The sequence below is a fragment of the Polypterus senegalus genome, chromosome 6 (genome assembly GCF_016835505.1).
Source record: "Polypterus senegalus isolate Bchr_013 chromosome 6, ASM1683550v1, whole genome shotgun sequence".
Classification (NCBI taxonomy): Eukaryota; Metazoa; Chordata; class Cladistia; order Polypteriformes; family Polypteridae; genus Polypterus; species Polypterus senegalus.
In genome coordinates, this window is record NC_053159.1 from 69,956,798 (window position 1) to 69,977,448 (window position 20,651).

Below are 20,651 nucleotides of genomic sequence, written 5' to 3' on the forward strand. Positions count from 1 at the left end.
GGGGGAGTAAATGCTAACATTAATTTTATTTTAATTTTTTCATTTTATTACTATTTAATTTAATATTGTTTCTTTGTATCAGTATACTGCTGCTGGATTATGTGAATTTCCCCTTGGGATTAATAAAGTATCTATCTATCTATCTATCTATCTATCTATCTATCTATCTATCTATCTATCTATCTATCTATCTATCTATCTATCTATCTATCTATCTATCTATCTATCTATCTATCTATCTATCTATCTATCTATCTATCTATCTATCTATCTATCTATCTATCTATCTATCTATCTATCTATCTATCTATCTATCTATCTATCTATTTCCTGATCCTTGCACAATTATTCCGATTGGCATTTGAAGCCCACATGCACCACACAAACCGACCCTGAAACAAACCTGCAGTAAACCAGTTCCCCAAACCTAGAGACCGCTTCCCGGCCTGGCATAGAATGCAACACAAGGTTGTGCAGCATCCAACACCTTAGTATCCGTGAGCAACACTGCAAGATAAAAGAGAAAAAAAAGTGTTCAAATTGACTGCTAGTACAATGCATTGAATTAGACCAAAAAAAAAAGTAAAAATTAACTAAAGGTCCTGTAGATGGCATACCCTGTGACAAACCCATGTAAAAATATATTAAATTATATTTGGTATATTCATATAGTACCCTGCTGAATGCTAGATTTATGTAGCATTCATCTTTAATTTTTAAATTATTTTTAGTGAGAATTGGTATGTTAATTTCAATCTTTTTCTTAACATTGCTTGGTTAGAAATAGAATTGGGATTTTGTTCATTTGCCCTTCTCCCCTGATTTGTATCTCATAAGTTGCCAATCAGAATAGTGAGAATCAAGAGTGTATGTTTGTTATATATTGTCCAGTACTTGTTGGCTTTGTGGTCTAACAGGTGGAAAGCTCTAATCAGTAATGTCTATGCTGACATAATTACATTGTTTAATACATTGATCTCTTTATTTGGGACAAGGTAAAAAGAGTGGTGCACAAGTAAATAACTAAGCTCATCTAGCTATGCGTTTCACTGTTTGACGTCTGTATTAACTTTGCCCTTCACAATAACTAAGATTTGGCTACTTATGCTGGTGTTGGGAGCTACTGTAATTCTGGGAGCACATGGGCATAGGACAGGATGCAGCCTTTAACAGATCATCCTTCTATATAAAAGTGGTCGGGATTGTCCTTCCGTCCCGTGAGTGCTACGCAGGCGCGGAGTTTCACACACACCCGTCCATTTTGCAATGCACAATGGGATTTGTAGTTTCATTTTTCCAGGTAACAGATGATTTTCTATTCCAGACTATGCGATATCTTCTTCTTCTTTTTTACTATATAAAAGTGGTCGGGATTGTCCTTCCGTCCCGTGAGTGGAAAGCGTAGCGGTATTCCGCTTATTACAGACTTACTACTTGCAGCTTGCGGTATGAAGCGACATGATGCGAGCAGAGTTCTGGTGCTCCCATCGTTCCCTTGCTTTTGTGCGCAATGCACTGGAAAAATAGACAAAATTATGTCTCTGGAAATAATTAATGTTGATGGAGTACAAATGCCTCACCACATAGTAAATATCAGGGGAGTTCAAAGGGTTACCTCAATATAGAAAAAAAGTTTAAATTTCATCACAAAAATAACAGAAACTACGAGTATTAAAGTAATACCGCTCAAATGCAATATAACCAAATTAATGAGTTTGTATAAAATATCAAATTGATCTACATATTGAATTGCCTTAAGAAGTGGTCAACTTAAAAGTCTGTCGCCATAAAAGGCGGGTCAGCCTAGTTCTGTGTATAAATAGAGATATAAGGGGCAAGTTCATTTACCGTTTCTACTCGTGGATAAGTTCTCCCACGGACAAGTTGGGACTAAATCTTACAGTATAATTTCTGGTATTTTATAATGTTGGTCATATAAGTTGAATGTGGAAAAATCACACTATTGGCACAAGGGATTATGATATGCCAACTCCCACCTGAGAGAGTAACCATGGAGCACACTGCCTTTTTTTTCTATGTGGGTACGGCATTGCTCTTTATCAGTTTGTGCTCATAACCTCTCTCTCTCTCTCTCTCTCTCTCTCTGTCTCTCTATTGTGCTTACATGACTACATGGTAATACCAGAACTATTCCAAAGCAATGTTTGCACTGATTTGTGTTTTTTGTATCTCACATCCTCATACACCTATATCGTAAGAGCATCCCTTATCAACGATGGAGTGTTCAATCAGAAGAAAATATGAAGCTGGTTTTAAATTAAGCGTCATTGAAGTAGAGAAAGAAATTAGTAACTGTGTTGCTGCAGCAAAATTCGACGCGTCTGAGACACTGATGTGAGATTGGAGGAGGCAAGAAGATGTGTAAAAAAAAAAAAATTAAGTGTTGCATTTTTGAACTGCCGTATAAAGTCGGGGTCTGATTTTATGATTGATTTTTCGGTTTTTAAGACTCAAATTATATGTGAGTATATACAGTAAATAAGTTACAAAAGATAAGCATGGCGTAGCAGTAAGGTTTGTTCAGCGACTAAGTTAACTGATAAGAAACATTGAGCATTTCACATTTTTAGTTACTTCTTCCAAGAGTAAGTTATCACATTTTGTTTATTAAATATTTTTGTAATAGTGAGTCATATTCAGAACTAACGTCAATAATAGAATTGTTACTAGGCCACATTAAATAAATGCTTTTAAAAGCAGCTTACAATGTCGTTAAAAATGTACGATAATAGGCTTATGGCTGGCTCAATAGCTTTCATACACAGTGATCACATTCAAGTGATGTAAAAATGGCATTGACACGTGTGTGTTAGTGGTGCAGGGTCTGTGACTAAAAATCAGTATCAATATTACCTATTTATAGGAGAAAAACAACAGAAATAAGTTCTCCAAGTAGTTATCAATATTAGTTAAAACCCAGTAATTCATTAAATGTTTACGAATAACTAAGAACTTGGAAAAGAACTGATTTATTGCAGGACAAGAATACTAAAATTAATGATTTTTTTTAAAGATTATAATTCCTGTCTAATGATTCACAGAAAGAAAAATAAGCAGTAATCCATGCTCAGTCTGTTGTACGTTTTACTGCTAAGTGACACTTTCAGCACAAGTTAAACATAATCTTTGGTATTTGTGGCATAATTAGCCACTTGGTGTGTCATAGAAACTGTATAACATGGCACAGTTCTTGTTGCATGCCTGGTCTTCCTACCACAGATCAACTGGAGTTCCATTTCTAAAACCATGCTATCTTTATATCACACATTTCCCATATAATTAATTAGTTCAAATACCATTTAGTTGCCGGTTGATAATGTCACTTCTTTACAATAGCTGATAATATTTTCAGCCTTATAAATGCTTGCTTTTCTCTTCCATTAATTTCCAGAGAAGTAGCTTTTTTGAACTTTTATTATTAATTTGCCTAAAGTAGCACTGGAGGAGTGATGCTGTATGTGCAGCTGGTGTACACGTTTGCCCTTTCTCTGGCATTTGTTTGGGTTCTGAGCGACTGTCAGACAACTAAATGATGAAAATATACAAAATGTAAAAGTTGGTGAAACCGGTGCTAAGGTTAAATTAGAACATCCATCCATCCATTATCCAACCCTCCATATCCTAACTACAGGGATAATACTGCTGGAGCCAATCCCAGCCAACACAGGGCGCAAGGCAGGAAACAAACCCTGGGCAGGGTGCCAGCCCACCGCATAAATTAGAACAGTAAACTTATTTGTAGTTGAAGTTGCACAGAATGTTTCCTTGTTTTAAGATAGACAGGTTTGCAGATTTGCCAGTGTTTTTCAAAGAGAGATTTCAAAAATTTGTACAGTGTTATCTGTTTAAAATATCTCAACAAAAATGGAACTGTCTTGGCAATTTTCTTTGAAGAATAAGTGTGCTAAATTTCAACAAAATTGTTCCTCAGTGGGTCAAGTTGTTTCATGTGGAAAGACAGGCAGACATGTCTATTGTAATATATGCTTCTCACATTATATGTGAACGCACCTAAATATTGAAAGGAAGTGTGTACAGGGAATCACTTTGAATTTTTTATTTTACTGTAAACATTTATGTATACATGAATCTGTTGTAGCTCTCATTGGTGAGTTTTAGGCTGCTGAATAAGGCTAATCATATTTTGGACTAATTTTCTTTTAAATTGAACTATTTTGATAATTAATGCATGCTTGTTTTCAATGAACAAGCACTCTAGTGATTTGGTCATTTTTATTATTGATTTTATGCACATCATGATCCTCTAGGTATGTGGAGAGCCATCCATCCATCCACCCATTTTCTAATCCCACCTTCTGTCCAGGTATTGTTCCTGCCTTGTGCCCTGTACAATGTGGGATAGGCTCCAGCTTCCTCACATTGGGTGATCCACTTTTTAAATATAAATAATACCATGTATAAATGTCTTAACTAAATACCAAATTTAGTGTTCTACTCTCCATTTTTTTTTTTTTTTTTGCAGAAAGATCCTTTTAACTGCCACAAATATCTTTTTCACTTTTCGGCTGCTTTAGAGTTGTCTTTAATTGTTATTTGGGAAAGTAATTTGGCTACAGTAACTATGAATTTAAGGGTTAAAAAGTATTTAAGAAAATAATCAATAAAAACCAGACAAGTTGAAGGAAGTGGTTGAGCCTTACTGGGAAGATACCTTTTAAAAAAGAGAACAAAACAAGGGCAAAAGGATCATCAGTATTAGGTGGAAGGCAAGTGAGGAGAGCAACTTGGTCATGCTATCTCCCATAATTAGCTGCCAACTGAACTCAAGGCTGTGCCAGTTACAGATCTAAGAGCAAGCCAGGAAATGCTACTGTTGGCTACTGGTACAATCAACAGTTGATATTTGCCATCTATTTCAAGAGAGTCCTCTTATTTACCAATTCTATCCATTTTCTACATTTTTGACAGATTATTTTCAGCCTGGACATTTTAAGAACTAAATACATCAGTTTATTATTGCCAGGCTGGCGAGTTTGTTTTGTTATTCTTGTGTTGTGCATTTACAGTAAATATACAATGCAACACAGAGAAGATTTGTGAACAGATTTTGTTATTGGTGTCTTATATATTTAATTTTTTAAAATAGCTTTAGTGTTGTCATTTCTGTGTTGTAGGTTGGTATTCAGGTGGTGCATCTCCTTTAATGTTATTTTTCCTGCTGCTTTATGAAGTGGTGGCACATAATCCTTTTCCTGGTTAGTATGTAACTGTACAATTACTATGTTTCTTTGCTGAGAAAAACAATTCTTGAACACATAGAGCATCTTGAGAGTAAAACTGTAAGTGATATTTTTTAGTTCGATGTTCACATAATCAAGAAAAAAAAGACTAGTTATTAAATAACATTTCTCAAGATTTGTGTTAGGCCGGCTTTATACTTGCACGCGTACTTTAAGTAAAGCTAGAAGATTCCACCAGGTGGCAGTGCGAGATATCATCAAGGTAAGAAAACGTTTGGCTTTGCTGTGTTGTGAATCGCCTGAAACATCCATTAAATTCCGAGGACACCTTGCCACAATATCTGTGAAAATGATATTTAGTTACATCCATCAATCCAGGGATGTGCCCATTCCAGCAAGCATTCAAGTGCAAGACAGAAACAATCCCTGGACAGGGCATCAGCTCATCGCAAGGTGAGCACCAGCACTCGCATACACTAGTATCAGTTTAGCATCACCAAATCCCCAAACCTTCATGTGTTTAGAATGAAACCAGAGCACACTGTGGAAACCCACCAGGAAAACATGCAAACTCCAAGCAGGGAACACCAGGGACATAACTCCCTCCAAGGCAGCAGTGCTCCCCCCCTGCCACCGTGCTGCCTCCACATGTGTAATTATTAACAGTATTCATTATTTAAATGAAGTTAACATGTAACATACATACTTTAATGCTTTTCATTATTAAAGTGATATCAAGTATAAATCTAAGGATTCTAAATGTGCAGAGAGCTGGAATATCATAAATTTAATGTGTTCTGTGTGGCGATTGCTGCGGTCAGTTCAGGAGGAAACCCCAGAAACACGTAGTGATTAATAACTGGGTCAGTTTTAATATGACGTTTATGACAGTGTACTTTAATCTCATAGTTTATTTTATCATTAAAGTGGACATTTTGAGATTAAAGACGAATTTTCCACTTTAATCACAAAATACCCCTTTTCACTGTGTCCTTAATTTTTTTTCTGTGGCTGAAATAAACTGTTGTACATTCTGTTGCTGTTGGTGAGGTTGAAGGTGAAAAAAAGACGGCACAGACGATGGTATGGGAGACTTTTAAAATGTATTGTGTCGTTACGTTGGGGAATATGCAATGTATGAATATAAAAGCACCACAAATACATTTGTATGTCGGCATTTTGCTTTACCACATCAAACCATTCATCAAACATCAAAGCATGCACATCGATTCTGTAGGATCTACAAAGCAGCTTTCTGTCACATGTTAGATAGTAAACAGAGACTCCAACATCACAAGCCAACTTGATCACACTGCACCCCCGACTTTTTGTTAGTACTGCAACTCGCACACGTGTCACGTTAATTTCTGAGGACGTGGTTAGTGGACATGTTAAATGAACACTAGGAACATATGGCAGCCATGATGCGTACGCATTCTGAGTGTGAAGTATGAACTGGCCCTTATGTCTTTTTACTCTTTTTCCCCTCAAAATAAATTTTGGTATGTTCCCATGAATATTGTCGGGGTGATGTGTATAAATACATTTTCCGGATGATAACTGGATAAGTAATGTTTGGGACGAAGACAGTTTTTTCCTTGATTTGCCCCTTGTCTCCAAAGCTTAACATTACAAATCAAACAATTCAGATATGATTAAAGAGCTCATTGCAGAATTTTACTTAAGGGTATTTGCACACATTTCAGTCTCATCATGTAGAAATGACAACACTTTTTAAACATGGTCCTCCCATTTTAGGGCACCGTAATGTGTGAGACATAACAATGGCAGATACATTAAAGCAGTCATATTTAGGACTTGTTTGTATATCCTTTGCATCCAATGACTGCTTTGAAGACTGTGATTCATAGACATCACAGGTGCCAAGTATCTTATCTGGTGATGATTTTTTCCAATTTCAAATAATGTAACACATTGGTTTCCCACTGACTTAAAAGAGGAGAGTTTGGGTTCTTCCAGTTTATCAGAATAAGTCTGCGTGCCAAAAGTGTAGTGAATGCAATCACAATTTGTTTGTCTTTCTCCACTTTAAGCCTCTCTGGAAGAACCCCAAACACAGCTGTTAATGGGTTAGGAGGGATTGTGAGTCCAAGGCTGTCTGAAAGGTAATTAAAAATTTTTGTCCAGAATAATGTTAATTTGGTGCAGGCCCAGAACATGTGACCCAGTGAGGCTGGGACTAGTTTGCAGCGTTCGCAGGTTGGATCATGCCCTGGAAATATTTTGGAGAGTTTTAGTCAAGACAGATGTGCTCGATATATAATTTTGAGTTGTATAATTGTATGCTTTGCGCATATGGAGCTCGAGTGAATTCTCTGCATTGCTACTTTCCACTCCTTTTCTGATATATTAATTGAGAGATCTTTTTCCCAGTGTCCTCTTGGATCTTTGAAAGGGAGGGATTGTAAAATGATTTTATATATTGTAGAGATGGAGTCTAAGTCCTTGAGATTGAGCAATATTTTTCCAGCATGGATGAGGGTGCAAGATGAGGAAAATCTGGAAGGTTCTGTTTAACAAAGTTCCTGATTTGAAGATAGTGAAAGAAATGTGTAGCTGGAATGTTAAATTTGGAATGTAATTGTTCATAGGATGCAAAGACGTCTATATAAAGATCTCTAAGCAAGTTAATTCCAAATTTTTCCAGATATTAAAAACTGCATATGTTTGTGAGATGGTTCTCTTGCAGAGGTGCCACAGATAGAAGCTTCTCCGTCTTAAAATGCTTTCTACATTGGTTCCAGATTCTAAGTGAGTGGAGCACAATTGGGTTATTTGTATATTGCCGATAACGTGTGTTTATTGGAGCACAGAGCAAGGAATACAAAGAAGTACTGCAGGATTTTACTTCTATTGCGGTCCAAGCCTGTGTATGTTCTTCTATTTGTGTCCAGGTTCTTATCGCCTGTATATTTGCTGCCCAGTAATAAAACTGGAAGTTAGGTAGAGCCAATGCGCCTTCTGCCTTTTGTCTTTGTAGGGTCGCTCTTTTGATGCGTGGATGTTTTGAATTCCAAATAAATGAGGTTATTGTTGAATCTAATTGCCTAAAGAATGATTTATTAATGTATATTGGATGTTTTGAAATAAAAAGGAGCTTAGGAAGAATATTCATCTTAACAGTGTTAATTCTTCCAGCTAGTGTGAGATGAAGGGTTGACCATCTATGCAAGTCTTGTTTAATTTTTTCCATGCAGACGCCGAAATTTTGTTGATAAAGAGCTTTATGTTTACTTGTGATGTTTACCCTAGGTATTTAAACTGTTCTGCAATGATAAAAGGTAGGGTATCTAATCTAATATTATATGCTTGAGAATTCACTGGAAAGAGTACACTTTTATTCAGATTAATTCTGAGACCAGAGATCTTTTGAAATTCTGTGAGTGCTGCTAAGACTGCAGGCACAGAATTTTCTGGGTCCGATATATACAGTACCATATCATCTGCATATAATGAGATTTTCTGTTCCAGTCCTTCTCTGCTAATCCCCTTTATCTGATCAGTATTTCAATGTATTGCCAGTGGTTCAATGGCAATTCAAACAGCAGTGGTGACAAGGGCATCCTTGTCTAGTGCCACGCTCTAGTTTAAAGTAGTCTGAGCAAATGTTGTTGATGCAAACTGAAGCTTCTGGGTTAGTATACAGTAATTTAATCCATGCACAAATGTTCGGGCCAAACCCAAACTTCTCCAATGTAGTAAAAGGTATTTCCATTCAATCATGTGAATGCTTTTTCTGCATCCAATGATAATAATATTTCTGGGGTGTTTGATTTAGTTGGTGAGTATATTACATTAAACAGGCATCGAAGATTTGAAGATAAGTGTCGGCCCCTAATAAATCCAGTTTGGTCTTGTGATATTACCGAGGGGAGCACTTTCTCCATCCTTCTAGCTATGATTTTAGAGAGTATTTTAATCGTTATTCAGAAGTGAAATTGGTCTGTATGATACACATTGTAATAAGTCCTTATTTTGTTTTGGAAAAACAGTGATTAGTGCTTGGCGAAAGGTTTGAGGAAGTGATTGGTTATCTCTGGCTTCTGTAAATGTTGCTAATAGGAGGGGAGCTAGCTGAGCGGAGAATTTCTTGTAAAATTCTGCAGGGTAGCCATCAGGGCCTGCTGCTTTCCCGCCTTGGAGTGACTTTATAGCATCTAGTAATTCTGATAACGCCAGAGGTTTATCAAGTTCCTCCGCACTAAAAGCGTCTATTTGTGGTATCTGTAATGTATCCAGAAATGCATTAGATTGTGTATTGTCTTCTTTAAACTCAGTAGTATATAGGGATTTATAATACAGGGTGGGCCATTTATATGGATACACCTTAATAAAATGGGAATGGTTGGTGATATTAACTTCCTGTTTGTGGCACATTAGTATATGTGAGGGGGGAAACTTTTCAAGATGGGTGGTGACCATGGTGGCCATTTTGAAGTCGGCCATTTTGGATCCAACTTTTGTTTTTTCAATAGGAAGAGGGTCATGTGACACATTAAACTTAAGGGGAATTTCACAAGAAAAACAATGGTGTGCTTGGTTTTAACGTAACTTTATTCTTTCATGAGTTATTTACAAGTTTCTCTTTGTTTACAGCCATTGACATGTAGTAGAGGTTAACACGTGAGGAGCGGATAGAAATTGTGTTGATGTCTGGTGAACGCAGTAACCGGATCATTGCAGCAGATTTCAATGCAAGACACCCTACAAGACCACCCATCTCCCATGCTACAGCTAGCAAACTGCTTGCTAAGTTTCGTGAAACTGGTCCAGTGTTGGATTTGCCAAAATGTGGACGCATGAAAACTGTCACTAATGAAGAAACATCAGTGGCTGTCCTAGCTTCATTCAGCAAGAGCCCACAGCGTAGCACTCGCCGCATGTCACTGGAGAGTGGCATTAGTCGAACATCCCTTCGGCGGATATTAGCTACTCACAAATGGCACCTTTACAAACTCCAGCTACTGCAGCATCTCAACGAGGGTGACCCAGATCGGCGCACTGAATTTGCAGAATGGGCAAAACAAAAATTGGAACATTTTATCTCCGTTCGTGTTGGTGATTACCGAGATTGCGTTGCGCACTTCCTGCTTGTGAATTTGTTGAGCTAAAAACTTATTAGCTTTCTCTCCATGTTCATAATAATGATGTCTGGATTTGTAGATTAGTTGTTCAGTTTCTTTAGTTGTCAAGAGGTTTAATTCTGAATGTAGAGCCTGCCTCCTCCTATGTAGAGTCTCGCTTGGTGTTCTGGCGTGTTCTTCATCTATTTTAGTAATTTCGCTTTTTATCTCTGCTGCTTTTTTGGCTTCGGATTTATTTCTGTGGGAAAGATATGAAATAATCTGCCCTCTTAAGAAGGCCTTAAGAGTTTCACAGAGTATTCCTGCAGAGATCTTGGTTGACGTATTTGTCTCTAGAAAGAATTTGATTTGTTTGGATATAAATTCCGTACAATTCTCGTCAGCTAATAGAAGCGAGTTGAGGCGCTATCTGCGGGGTGAGTGTGTGGGGCTTAGTAATTTTAGTTCCAAGATCATAGGTGCATGGTCAGAAATAACAATAGCATCGTTTTTGCAAGATTTAATCATAGGCAAGAAGTTATTGTCTATGAAGAAGTAATCAATCCTTGAGTAGCAATGATGTACTGGTGAGTAAAAAGAATATGTTCTTGAATTTGGGTTTAAAAACCTCCAGGGGTCTGATAAGTTGTGATTAGTTATAAACTTTGTAATTATCTTTGCGGTGTTAGATGCTGTTCCCCCTGTGGAGGATCTAAAAGTGGATTTAGAACACAATTAAAGTCCCCGGCCATTATAACTTTATGAGTGTTCAGATTGGGAATGAATGCAAATAAATTTTGTTTAAATTCCTTATCATCAACATTAGGTGCATAAACATTTATCAAAATCATTTTACAGTTAGGTAAGTCTCCCATGACCATTACATATCTCCATTCAGGATCCAATACTACATCTGATGCTACAAATGGTACTGTTCTATGTATGAGAATTCCCGCACCTCTAGTTTTCTTCGTAAAACTAGAATGGAACATTTGGCCAGTCCAGTCTTTTTGCAGCCGGAACTGATCCTTGCTTAGTAAGTGGGTCTCCTGTAAAAATACTATTTTAGCATTTAGACCTGTTAGGTGAGAGAATACTTTCTTTCTCTTTAATTCGTGATTCAGGCCTTTAACATTCCAGCTTACGAAGTTAACTGTCCCATCATGGAGACACTGTTCTGAGTTTTTGATGTCATTTTATAGTCTTAACTGGAAGTGAGACAGCTTCGGCCTTAATTTCCTATTTCCCCTAGAGTTGTTGCCATGCAGCTTATTATTACCATGGTAGTTATAATTATAAAGATTAAGAGGATAGATTAGGTATAGATCAAGCCTGCTCTCTTTCTCTCCCCCCCTTAACCCCCCACCCTCCCTTTTTGCCTCCCCAAGTGAGGCTAAAACCCACTTCACACAGTCCCAGTCCTCTGACATACCCAGAGACGGAGCACGTCCAAAGCAAAACAAGCCCCAATGCAACGGCGTTTCAGGGTTAAAAGATAGAGATATCTATTACCAATATAGTCTTTAAAAAAGACAAAAAAAAAAAGAAAAAAAGAATTTTGCACTTAAAATATATATATAGTCTTCAGCAATTTTAGGCCATCCAGTTTTTGTGGCTAACTAGTGGTTTTCATCTTGCAGTTTGGCCCCTGTATTTCTGTTTATGAAGTCTTCTGCATATAGTAGTCTCTGACACACACTCACACATTTGCCAACTGAAGAGTGATCTGTTGGACTGCCACTTGGGGCTTTTTTCTTTACCATAGTAAGGATTCTTCAGTCATCAGCAGTGGAAGTCTTCCTTGGCCTAGATTTGCTATAATTGGTAGCTTAATTTTTATCCATTATAATGCCTTAATTTATTTTACCATGTGCACACACTAAATATATTCACTGACATTATCTGTCCAGTAATCAATAATAAAAAATAAAAAGTCCATGGCATAATTGCCATGAAAATTAATGAATACTAGGAACATTCAGGATATTTTCATTTACACAAACTCTTTAAAGCTGTTTTTATAACAACTTACTTTTCAGAATGGGTTATCAGTATATGAGGAGAAATTATCTGATTAATAACACTTACTAAGGAGTAATATTTAATAGATGCAATAAATAAATTAAAATTTCAAAAGTCAGAAACTGCTGATGCTTTAAATCTCACCTTCCTTTTTTACATATATCCCAACTTTAAAGCCTACCTTATATAAATTAAGCTTGTTAATTTAAAGTAGTTTTTTCAAAATGTTTGTAAAAATTAAGAGAACAGACTTTGTTATTGCTTATGCCTGTACTAATCCAGAATTAGCCATTGAACTGGTCTGACTATAACAGTAGTAATTATTCATAACTGGAGACTTCATCTCATTCGCTTCTGCAACAACCAAAATATGTGGCATATGTGCTTTTGCTAACTGCTAACTTTATCAGATTTTTAGTTATTTGTTTTAAAAACCCAACAAACAACACAAATTTAATAGTGCTGTTTCATTTTAGCAAAATGTAATGCTGTTTTAACTGCTCCACTAACTGCACATATTAAGGACCATTAGTAAGATTTGCCTCATATTTTAAAGCATTACAAATGGTGGGCCAATATTGAATATTTTGATATTACCCAGTAGGTACCCACTTCCAGTTATAAATGGATATGCCAACTATAAAATGGATGGATGGTTATAGTGACAATTATGGCTATATTCATGAACAGTCCAAGGATGAATGCAAAGTTCTTTGTTCATTTATCAAGTTACAGGTGGGGTTGAATTAAAAAATGAATAATCTCGATTAATCTTTTTAACTCTCATTGAAATGTATGACCCTATAAGATTAAAAAAGATTGCAACTGACAGATGATTGGTTGCTCTGTTCTACTTCTCTCTTCCTTGCCATCTCTTCTACAACATGTCCTGCTCTCTATTGCCACATAAGAAGCTAGTCACTATTCTTTATAATGTTCTGCATACTGACAAAATACTTCCCTTCTTCTTAAGATCCAAAAACACTATTTTACAAAACGGTTTCTCTCTTTAAAAATTCAAATCACCATCACATTCAATTAAGCTCTATATACCATTTATACTTTATACCTTGCTGTGTTATGTAATGGGTCTGATTACTACCATTGCTACCTTCCCCGCTGTCCCGGACACATTCTTCTTCTGTACATTTTGGAATTGCCCACCTGTAAGCTGTTTCTGCTCCATTGTTACTGAAATTTTGTCATTAGTCCTTTCATTTGACATCCCTTTTTCTTCCAGTGTTTTCCTCTTTGATCTGTTTTCCTGTTTTCCCCCTGATTCTAATTCAGGTTGGTTTTGAGATTCTTGAAATCCTTTTCTTGGTCCTTCAAAATTTCTGTGGCTTAGAGTACAAGTCATCCAGCTCCAACTTAAAAGATTACCTGCCTGTTCTGCTTTTAGTTAAGGATTGGATGGCTGGCCGTCTGTGACATGTGTCTTTCCTCGCCCTTTTGGTCATGTATAGACCTTTACTTTCTGCTTCAGATGCTGGATCACTGCACTGTTCTTGTTATTTCTTGTTTTTCTCTACATCTCATGAATCGCTTATCATTGGGTAGAGGGTGTTGTGTAGGTTGAGAGACAGAATAATAAGAATCACTACTGATTAAAACCAAGATGGAGCTTCAGGGCACAGACAACAAGAAGCCAGCAGGTTTTCATTGTTATGCAAGGCATGCTAGCAAGTAGTATTTAATGACAGTTGCCAGGGAAAAAAAGATGTAGACAGAAGCTGAAATAAAAGTCTAAACTGGGAGGTCAATCAACACTATAGCTAAAACCAAAACAAAAGTGGTACAAACACTAAGCACTATGTCAAAGCCAGAAACTACTGATGAAAACAAGTTCAAAATTGTTAAAAGTAAGTATGGAAAAGGGTTTTGTTATCGACAAATTAGGATGATGAAGTGCTTGAAAGACAACATTTTAACCCTCTGCACCTCTGATGAGGACATGCCTGTAACATTGGTTCGCAGTCTTAACAATGGGAGACACAAAATGGTGGCACCCATAAATAACCAAAACTGCAGCAAAACCTGCCCAAAAATATTATAACAATACAACTACACATCAATTCAAAAAACTTAGTCATAGTCAGATCCCTGGTCTACAAAAATGCCCATAACAAATGTAAGAACACCCCGAAATATGCTACTAAAAGACACAGGAATCTGCTGCAAAACAGCTTCCTAACTAACATCCATCTAATTAGTAGTCATGAACCAGACACTAATTTCTTTCTTTATGTGTCTATTTCTTCTGGGACAACTGATCTTTTGCTGTAAGCAATCCTGCACAACTGAATGGCTGTGAATTCTCGAGTTATTTCCAATACAGGAGCAAACTGGTATATAGCAAGTCACACAGCAGTGGATTGTTAACACACAACAATATATCAATTGTATGTCAATTTAATATTTTGTTCTGTTCCAGTGTGGTGCTGAGGTGTCACCCGTTGCACTCAGGTCCTAATCCAGGTGGTGTGTTGTGTGGTGGGTATGGCAGTGTGCCATCAGTGCATGCTCCCAACCTCTCTCTCATTTGTCTTGGATTCACTAGATTAATTAAGTAATTGGCAGAATTAGCACTGTGGACTGTTAGGGTGTAGCCGAAGTGCTGCGCACAAGGTCGGTGCTAAGTGAAAGAGAGAGAGCTCAGCTGATGTCATTAGGAAGCACTCAGCCTGCAGTGCTTGCAGGCAGCTCCTCTGTACCCAAACATACAAGTTCTCGTATTACCCAGTTTGAAAAAAGAGCCTGCTTACGAAGGCCATTTAAATCCAGAAGTTGCGGGTTTGTGGCTGACCACCAGCAGTTACCACAGTGCTAAACGATCAGACTGGGATGGATTGGGGTGTTATTCCATGACAAAACAATTGGCGTAGTCAACAGGATTTGGGAGTATAGCAGTGATACTACGCAGAAGGTGGGGGCTGAGTGAAAGAGAGAAGCTGATGTCAACAGGAAGCATTCAGTTGTGTCTGAACATGAGTTTTCCTATTAGTGTAAAAAAGAATTTGCTTCTGAGTGCCTTTGTAATCCATGCAATCTTGGGTTCCAGCTGACTATTGTCAGTCACTACAGTGCAGATGATCAGACTGGGATAGATTGTGATATGAGTTCACAATAAAACAAAGTAATCAGTCAGTTAGTCAGTCATTGTCCAACCTGCTATATCCTAACACAGGGTCACGGGGGTCAGCTGCAGCCAATCCCAGCCAGCACAGGGCGCAAGGCAGGAACAAATCCTGGGCAGGGTGCCAGCCCACTGCAGGGCATACACACACCAAGCACACACTAGGGACAATTTAGGATCGTCAACGCACCTAACCTACATGTCTTTGGACTGAGGGAGGAAACTGGAGCACCCACGCAGACATGGGGAGAACATGCAAACTCCACGCAAGGAGGACCCAGGAAGCAAACCCGGGTCTCCTAACTGCGAGGCAGCAGCGCTACCACTGTGCCACCGTGCTGCCCAAAACAAAGTAATATTATTTATTTTATAACTATTTTTTTCTAAGTGTATAATATAATATTCTGTCCCCATTTAATGTTAAAATGTATAATTCCAAGTTGTGGTAGTAACTTAAAAAATAGATTTAAAAAATCTGCTCATGGAATAAAAAGTAAAAAAGTACAAAATGCATGAAATTGAATAATACAATCCTGAAATTACAAAACTCATTAATATGATGGACATGAGGTGTTTCATCATAAACAATTAGCATTGCTCATTTTCCACCATTTACTGTTTATTCTGGTTACGTCATGTTAATGTATTTTGTTGTAAAATTATGTTAAATCTGTCCATTTGAACCTACAATGCATAGAGCGCACAGCAGTAAAGATTACCTCCTCTCTGCACTCCCATTACATTAAGATATCTTTATAAAGCATTGCATCCACAAAGCCTATAGCACTGTGAAGGACCACCCCCACCATTCCCATGGTCTCTTTTTTTCACAGGTTCTGTAACAGCTTCTACTCCTGTCCTGAGGTCTGAACTCTGTGTTGCCCCCCCATCCTCAAATCTGCTTGTAGTAGTTTATTTATATGCTGTACATTTGTTACTATTGTATTTCAACTTATCTATATTACTAAATGAAGGTTGTATATATGCACGGATGCCAGATGCCAGAAGCAAGCCGTGCACAATACAACCGCCACCTGAACGCGAACACGCACAATACAACTGCCGCCCGAACGCGCATGCGCACATCACCATATATACAACCTTCATTTAGTAATGTAGATCTCCAAGCCAGGAATCGCCGCCATGGTCACTTCAGCACGCGAATCCGCTGCCGTCACTATCAGGGAACTTGGTGGTGCCGAAAGCGCACGTGCATAGCGCCTCAACGTCCCAGAGTCAGTAGGTGGCGCCCAAACAACACAACACAACCTGTAAGGATTTACCTATCTGAGCCTGTATTTGGACATGGACAACTTTATATTGCCTTTTCAAGAGTCCGGCATTCGTGTGTCGTTACAGTCAAGATTTTAACTACTCCATACCAGGCAGTGCTGATTCAAGGACAGGAAACCATCTTTACCAAAAATGTTTATAAGGAAATTTTTGATTAATTATGTTGAATTTACCATTTTATTAATTTTTTTGTTTCCAGTTTACTTCATTTGTACTCCAATATTTTTTTACATATGAGTGCAGCAACTCAAATACATTTTGGACTTAAATGATATAACAATTAAATTAAAATTTTACTTTTAATAAATTGGTTAATTTTAGTACAAATATATTTATTTAATTAAATAAAAACTTTCCCAGGACGCTCCCACGCTCCATGATTTGTCATCCCTCCAAAGATTGGACGGAACAGAAAGTGATTGCCATTCTTGGATTTCTGATTCTTTACAGAATCGGGGGTTTACTGGTTACTATCTATTCACTTAAACTTCACTTGTCTTGCATTTATGTATATGTTGCACTGCGGTCCTGGATAGCATAATTATACAAAACTGTATGGATAGTATGACAATAAAGCCACTTGACTTAACTAATATCAGTGGTTTAGTTTTGCTCATTACACTTCTACAGTTTACTGAAATATAATATTTCTTGTTCCTTGTTTAATTTATAATAAATTATGGTTGGTGTGATGCCAGTGTGTAACTAAATGTTTTTGTTTTCTTTGACCAGCCAAGAAAATGCCAAAAACAGACACCCAGAACCCAGCACATGCAGCCAGACACAGAGGAGTCAACCTTCAAGATGCAGAATCACAGTCCAACAGAAGCTGCTGTGGCAATTAATATCAACCTCAAGGCATATAGCTTACTTTCGTTTCTTTTAATATCTTTAGTTTCAGAACAAAACAAAGTAATAACTAGTAAAATACATGTTGCTGAAAAAAGAAACCATTGGAGTATTTTGGTTTTGTATCAATGGCACTAATATAGGTTACTTTTTTAATATGGATCATGAATTTCCCAATAAATGAAATACCATTTCTGTACAACCCAAGATGGGCATATTCATTAGATTATTAAGACTTGAACCTGAATAAGCTTAAGACATAAGAAATTGACAGTCATTGGTAGCAGTGTTTTTCATTAAAGATTATTTCTGCATGGTTTAGACTATTGTAGATTTATAGCAAAGTCTATATCTGGATTGAATTCAGCATTGCATTAGTTAAAATTTTTTGAATCAAATGATCTTACCAGTCAAAATGACGTGACAGGTTATAATCACCATATGCAGTAACTCAGTGTTTTTGGTTTGTTTTTTTTGTTTTTTTTTTTGCTTCACTGTACTCTATTCATTATTTGTGTTAGATAGTGCTCTTCAAGGTAAATTATAATTTACTCTTTGTCTGAGTTATTAATTAACCAGCTATTCTGATTTTGAGAGTATTATTTAGAAAATGATTTTGACAAACTACTTTAAAAGCACAGATATTTCAGCCTTAGTAACATTATGAATATTTCTGTGTCTTTTATTTTACAAAAAGATACTGTCATACTCCATCAAAATTCATTGTTGATGTAATTATTTGAAGCTGCTATTTTTGTCTCTTTCAGTTCACCTAAATTAATATTAAGGCTTATAAATTATAGACTGTTTTGACTTTTTTAATTTAGACTAGAAGTTGTTAACTGGACTGTTATATCTATTTCCCCTCATACTGCTATATACAGTATGATCCACAGATAATAGTAATGATTCACAATAAAATGTTTGCACAGCTAATTTTTTGTGTTGAAAAAGTATTTTTCTCATCTTGACCTTGCTTTGTGGATATATTCTTCTGGAAGAGCAATTATTTATTTCTGTAGTGTGGTTATAGAATGAATATTTATTCAGAGTAGAAGATGCAGTGTGCATATCAAGTATCAAATGGTACACTGGATTTTAAGAAAAGTGATTTGAATATTTTCTATCAAAAGTTTTTGTACAAACAGGCTCAGACTTAGTTAATCCAGGATCCCAACCTTTAGTGTACAGACAGGCAAAACAAGATTAGTGTGATGCAGACAATATTTCTAGTTATCTTGATATGTGAAATGCCTTGATGATTGCATTAATCAGTGTTTAAAATCTTGATGAACCAAGTAGGTGAGCATACAGTTGTCTAAACACTTGATGGTAAAGCAGAACATGCTTGAATGGGAGGCTGTTTTATTTGAAAATAGGTAGGCAGGTTAAATTAATGTTATCCTGTTTTCATTTATTTAGTAGAATTGTATTTTTAAATTATAAATAATAATTTTCAAGGGAATCTGGGAAAGCTAGAGGCTTCATAAACTACTTATTTCAGCAGCCATTCTGACCTTCCATTGATTTTAGACCCAACAGAAATTTTATTTTTGATGACCATATCTGTTAACTTTGGCAGTGTTGAGTAATGTATTATGTTTATTGTATCTTTGAATATTTTTTGCATTTACTCAGATTATTTCTCTTTTTAAAAATATTGTATTGCAGTTTAGTTTTAGCAGAATAGGAAAGTTTTTTTTAAACCCAGTTATACAATTGACTTCTGTCAGTTAGGTTATGTTACTGATTAACATTGTGGAGTTTATTGTATTGCTGTGTATGAGCATGCGCATATATGTATGTTTATACCTCTCCCCCATAGTAGCTGAATAAAAAATAAGTTAAAAGTGGTTGTTAAAGGTATTTTGTTTTGTGAAGCTCATCGTATTGAAGTGCAGGCTAAAAATTCCATGAATGAGAAAGGCACCTATAAAGGAGTAAATTAGACAAAACAAAACTGGAAGAGACAGTGGTTGAATTTAGCTATACCATTACTAGAAAGGTCACTTGTTGGAAGTTATATGCACATTCATTGGTTGTTGATTGACTGGTCTCTGGTGTGAGACGAGCTGATGTAGAAAGATGGTTTAAAGTTCAGTGTTGTTTAAGTCAAAGTTATTTTTTCACAAACATGGTATATATGCATTTACCACGCAAAATTGTGTTCTAAAGATAAGCAATTTCTGTAAATTTAAAAAAATGTCTTGTCCCATCTAGTGCTTTACAGTGGAGGGTATGGAGCATGGAGGAAAAGCTTAAAAACTTACCAAATACATTCATTTGTCAAGCCAAGACAGTTGTCAAGTATTGGTCTGTGCCCTCTGTGTTTACGATGCATGTTTGTGACAGCAAAAGGAATGTGGAAATAAACATTTTATCGCATATTCCTGGTACTATTTTTCTTGTAGCAAGAATGTTTTCTATTCACTTGTGACAATTCTCATGTAAATACTGAAAGAAATCAACACAAAACCAACTATGTGACATGAAAAGTTTGTTGTGATTTGGTATGAAAAGAAACCATCCCGCGGGTGAGTGAAAGGTTGCCTGACAGTAAGGCTGAGCTATCGTGCATGGCTGGTCTTTTTTTTTAAATGGATGAATCTTGCATTATTGGTATTTTTTTATTTTTTGTCCAAAAATTACATTTATAAACTGTTTTACAAAGTGTATGTAATCACAAGATGTAGATCAATACCCAAAAACTGTCTTGGCTTGAAAATATGTCTTAATTGTTTAATTTTTAAAGCTTTTAAGGCTTTTTTGCCCCATAGACTATAAGTATAAAGTACCAGTATGAGCAAGATTTTTTTTTTTATTTAAAGAAAACAAACTGTAGAGCACAATTTCAAATGGCAAATGCATATACAGCATGCTTGTAAAGAAATAACTTCACTTTAAAAAATATAAAACTTTATCAGCTAATAATTTGGTCTAGCTTGAGGATTGTTTTTCTGATATGATTTAAAATTAAAGGATACTGTGATACCTTACCTGTAACATTACTTAAACAATGCAAATAAGGTTAACAACCATATGAGA

At 36.4% G+C, this 20,651-nt stretch overlaps 1 protein-coding gene across 1 annotated transcript in view; it reads left to right on the forward strand.

Annotated features, from left to right (window-relative positions):
- The window catches only part of rab5b (RAB5B, member RAS oncogene family), a 78,818-nt gene extending 60,241 nt beyond the window's left edge, over window positions 1-18,577 (forward strand). The window contains exon 6 of the mRNA XM_039756301.1: window positions 17,490-18,577. Within this exon, the coding sequence (XP_039612235.1) occupies window positions 17,490-17,602 (113 nt within the window). The 3' untranslated portion in view covers window positions 17,603-18,577. The remainder of the gene's footprint in view (window positions 1-17,489) is intronic.
- The last annotated feature ends 2,074 nt before the right edge of the window (window positions 18,578-20,651 follow it).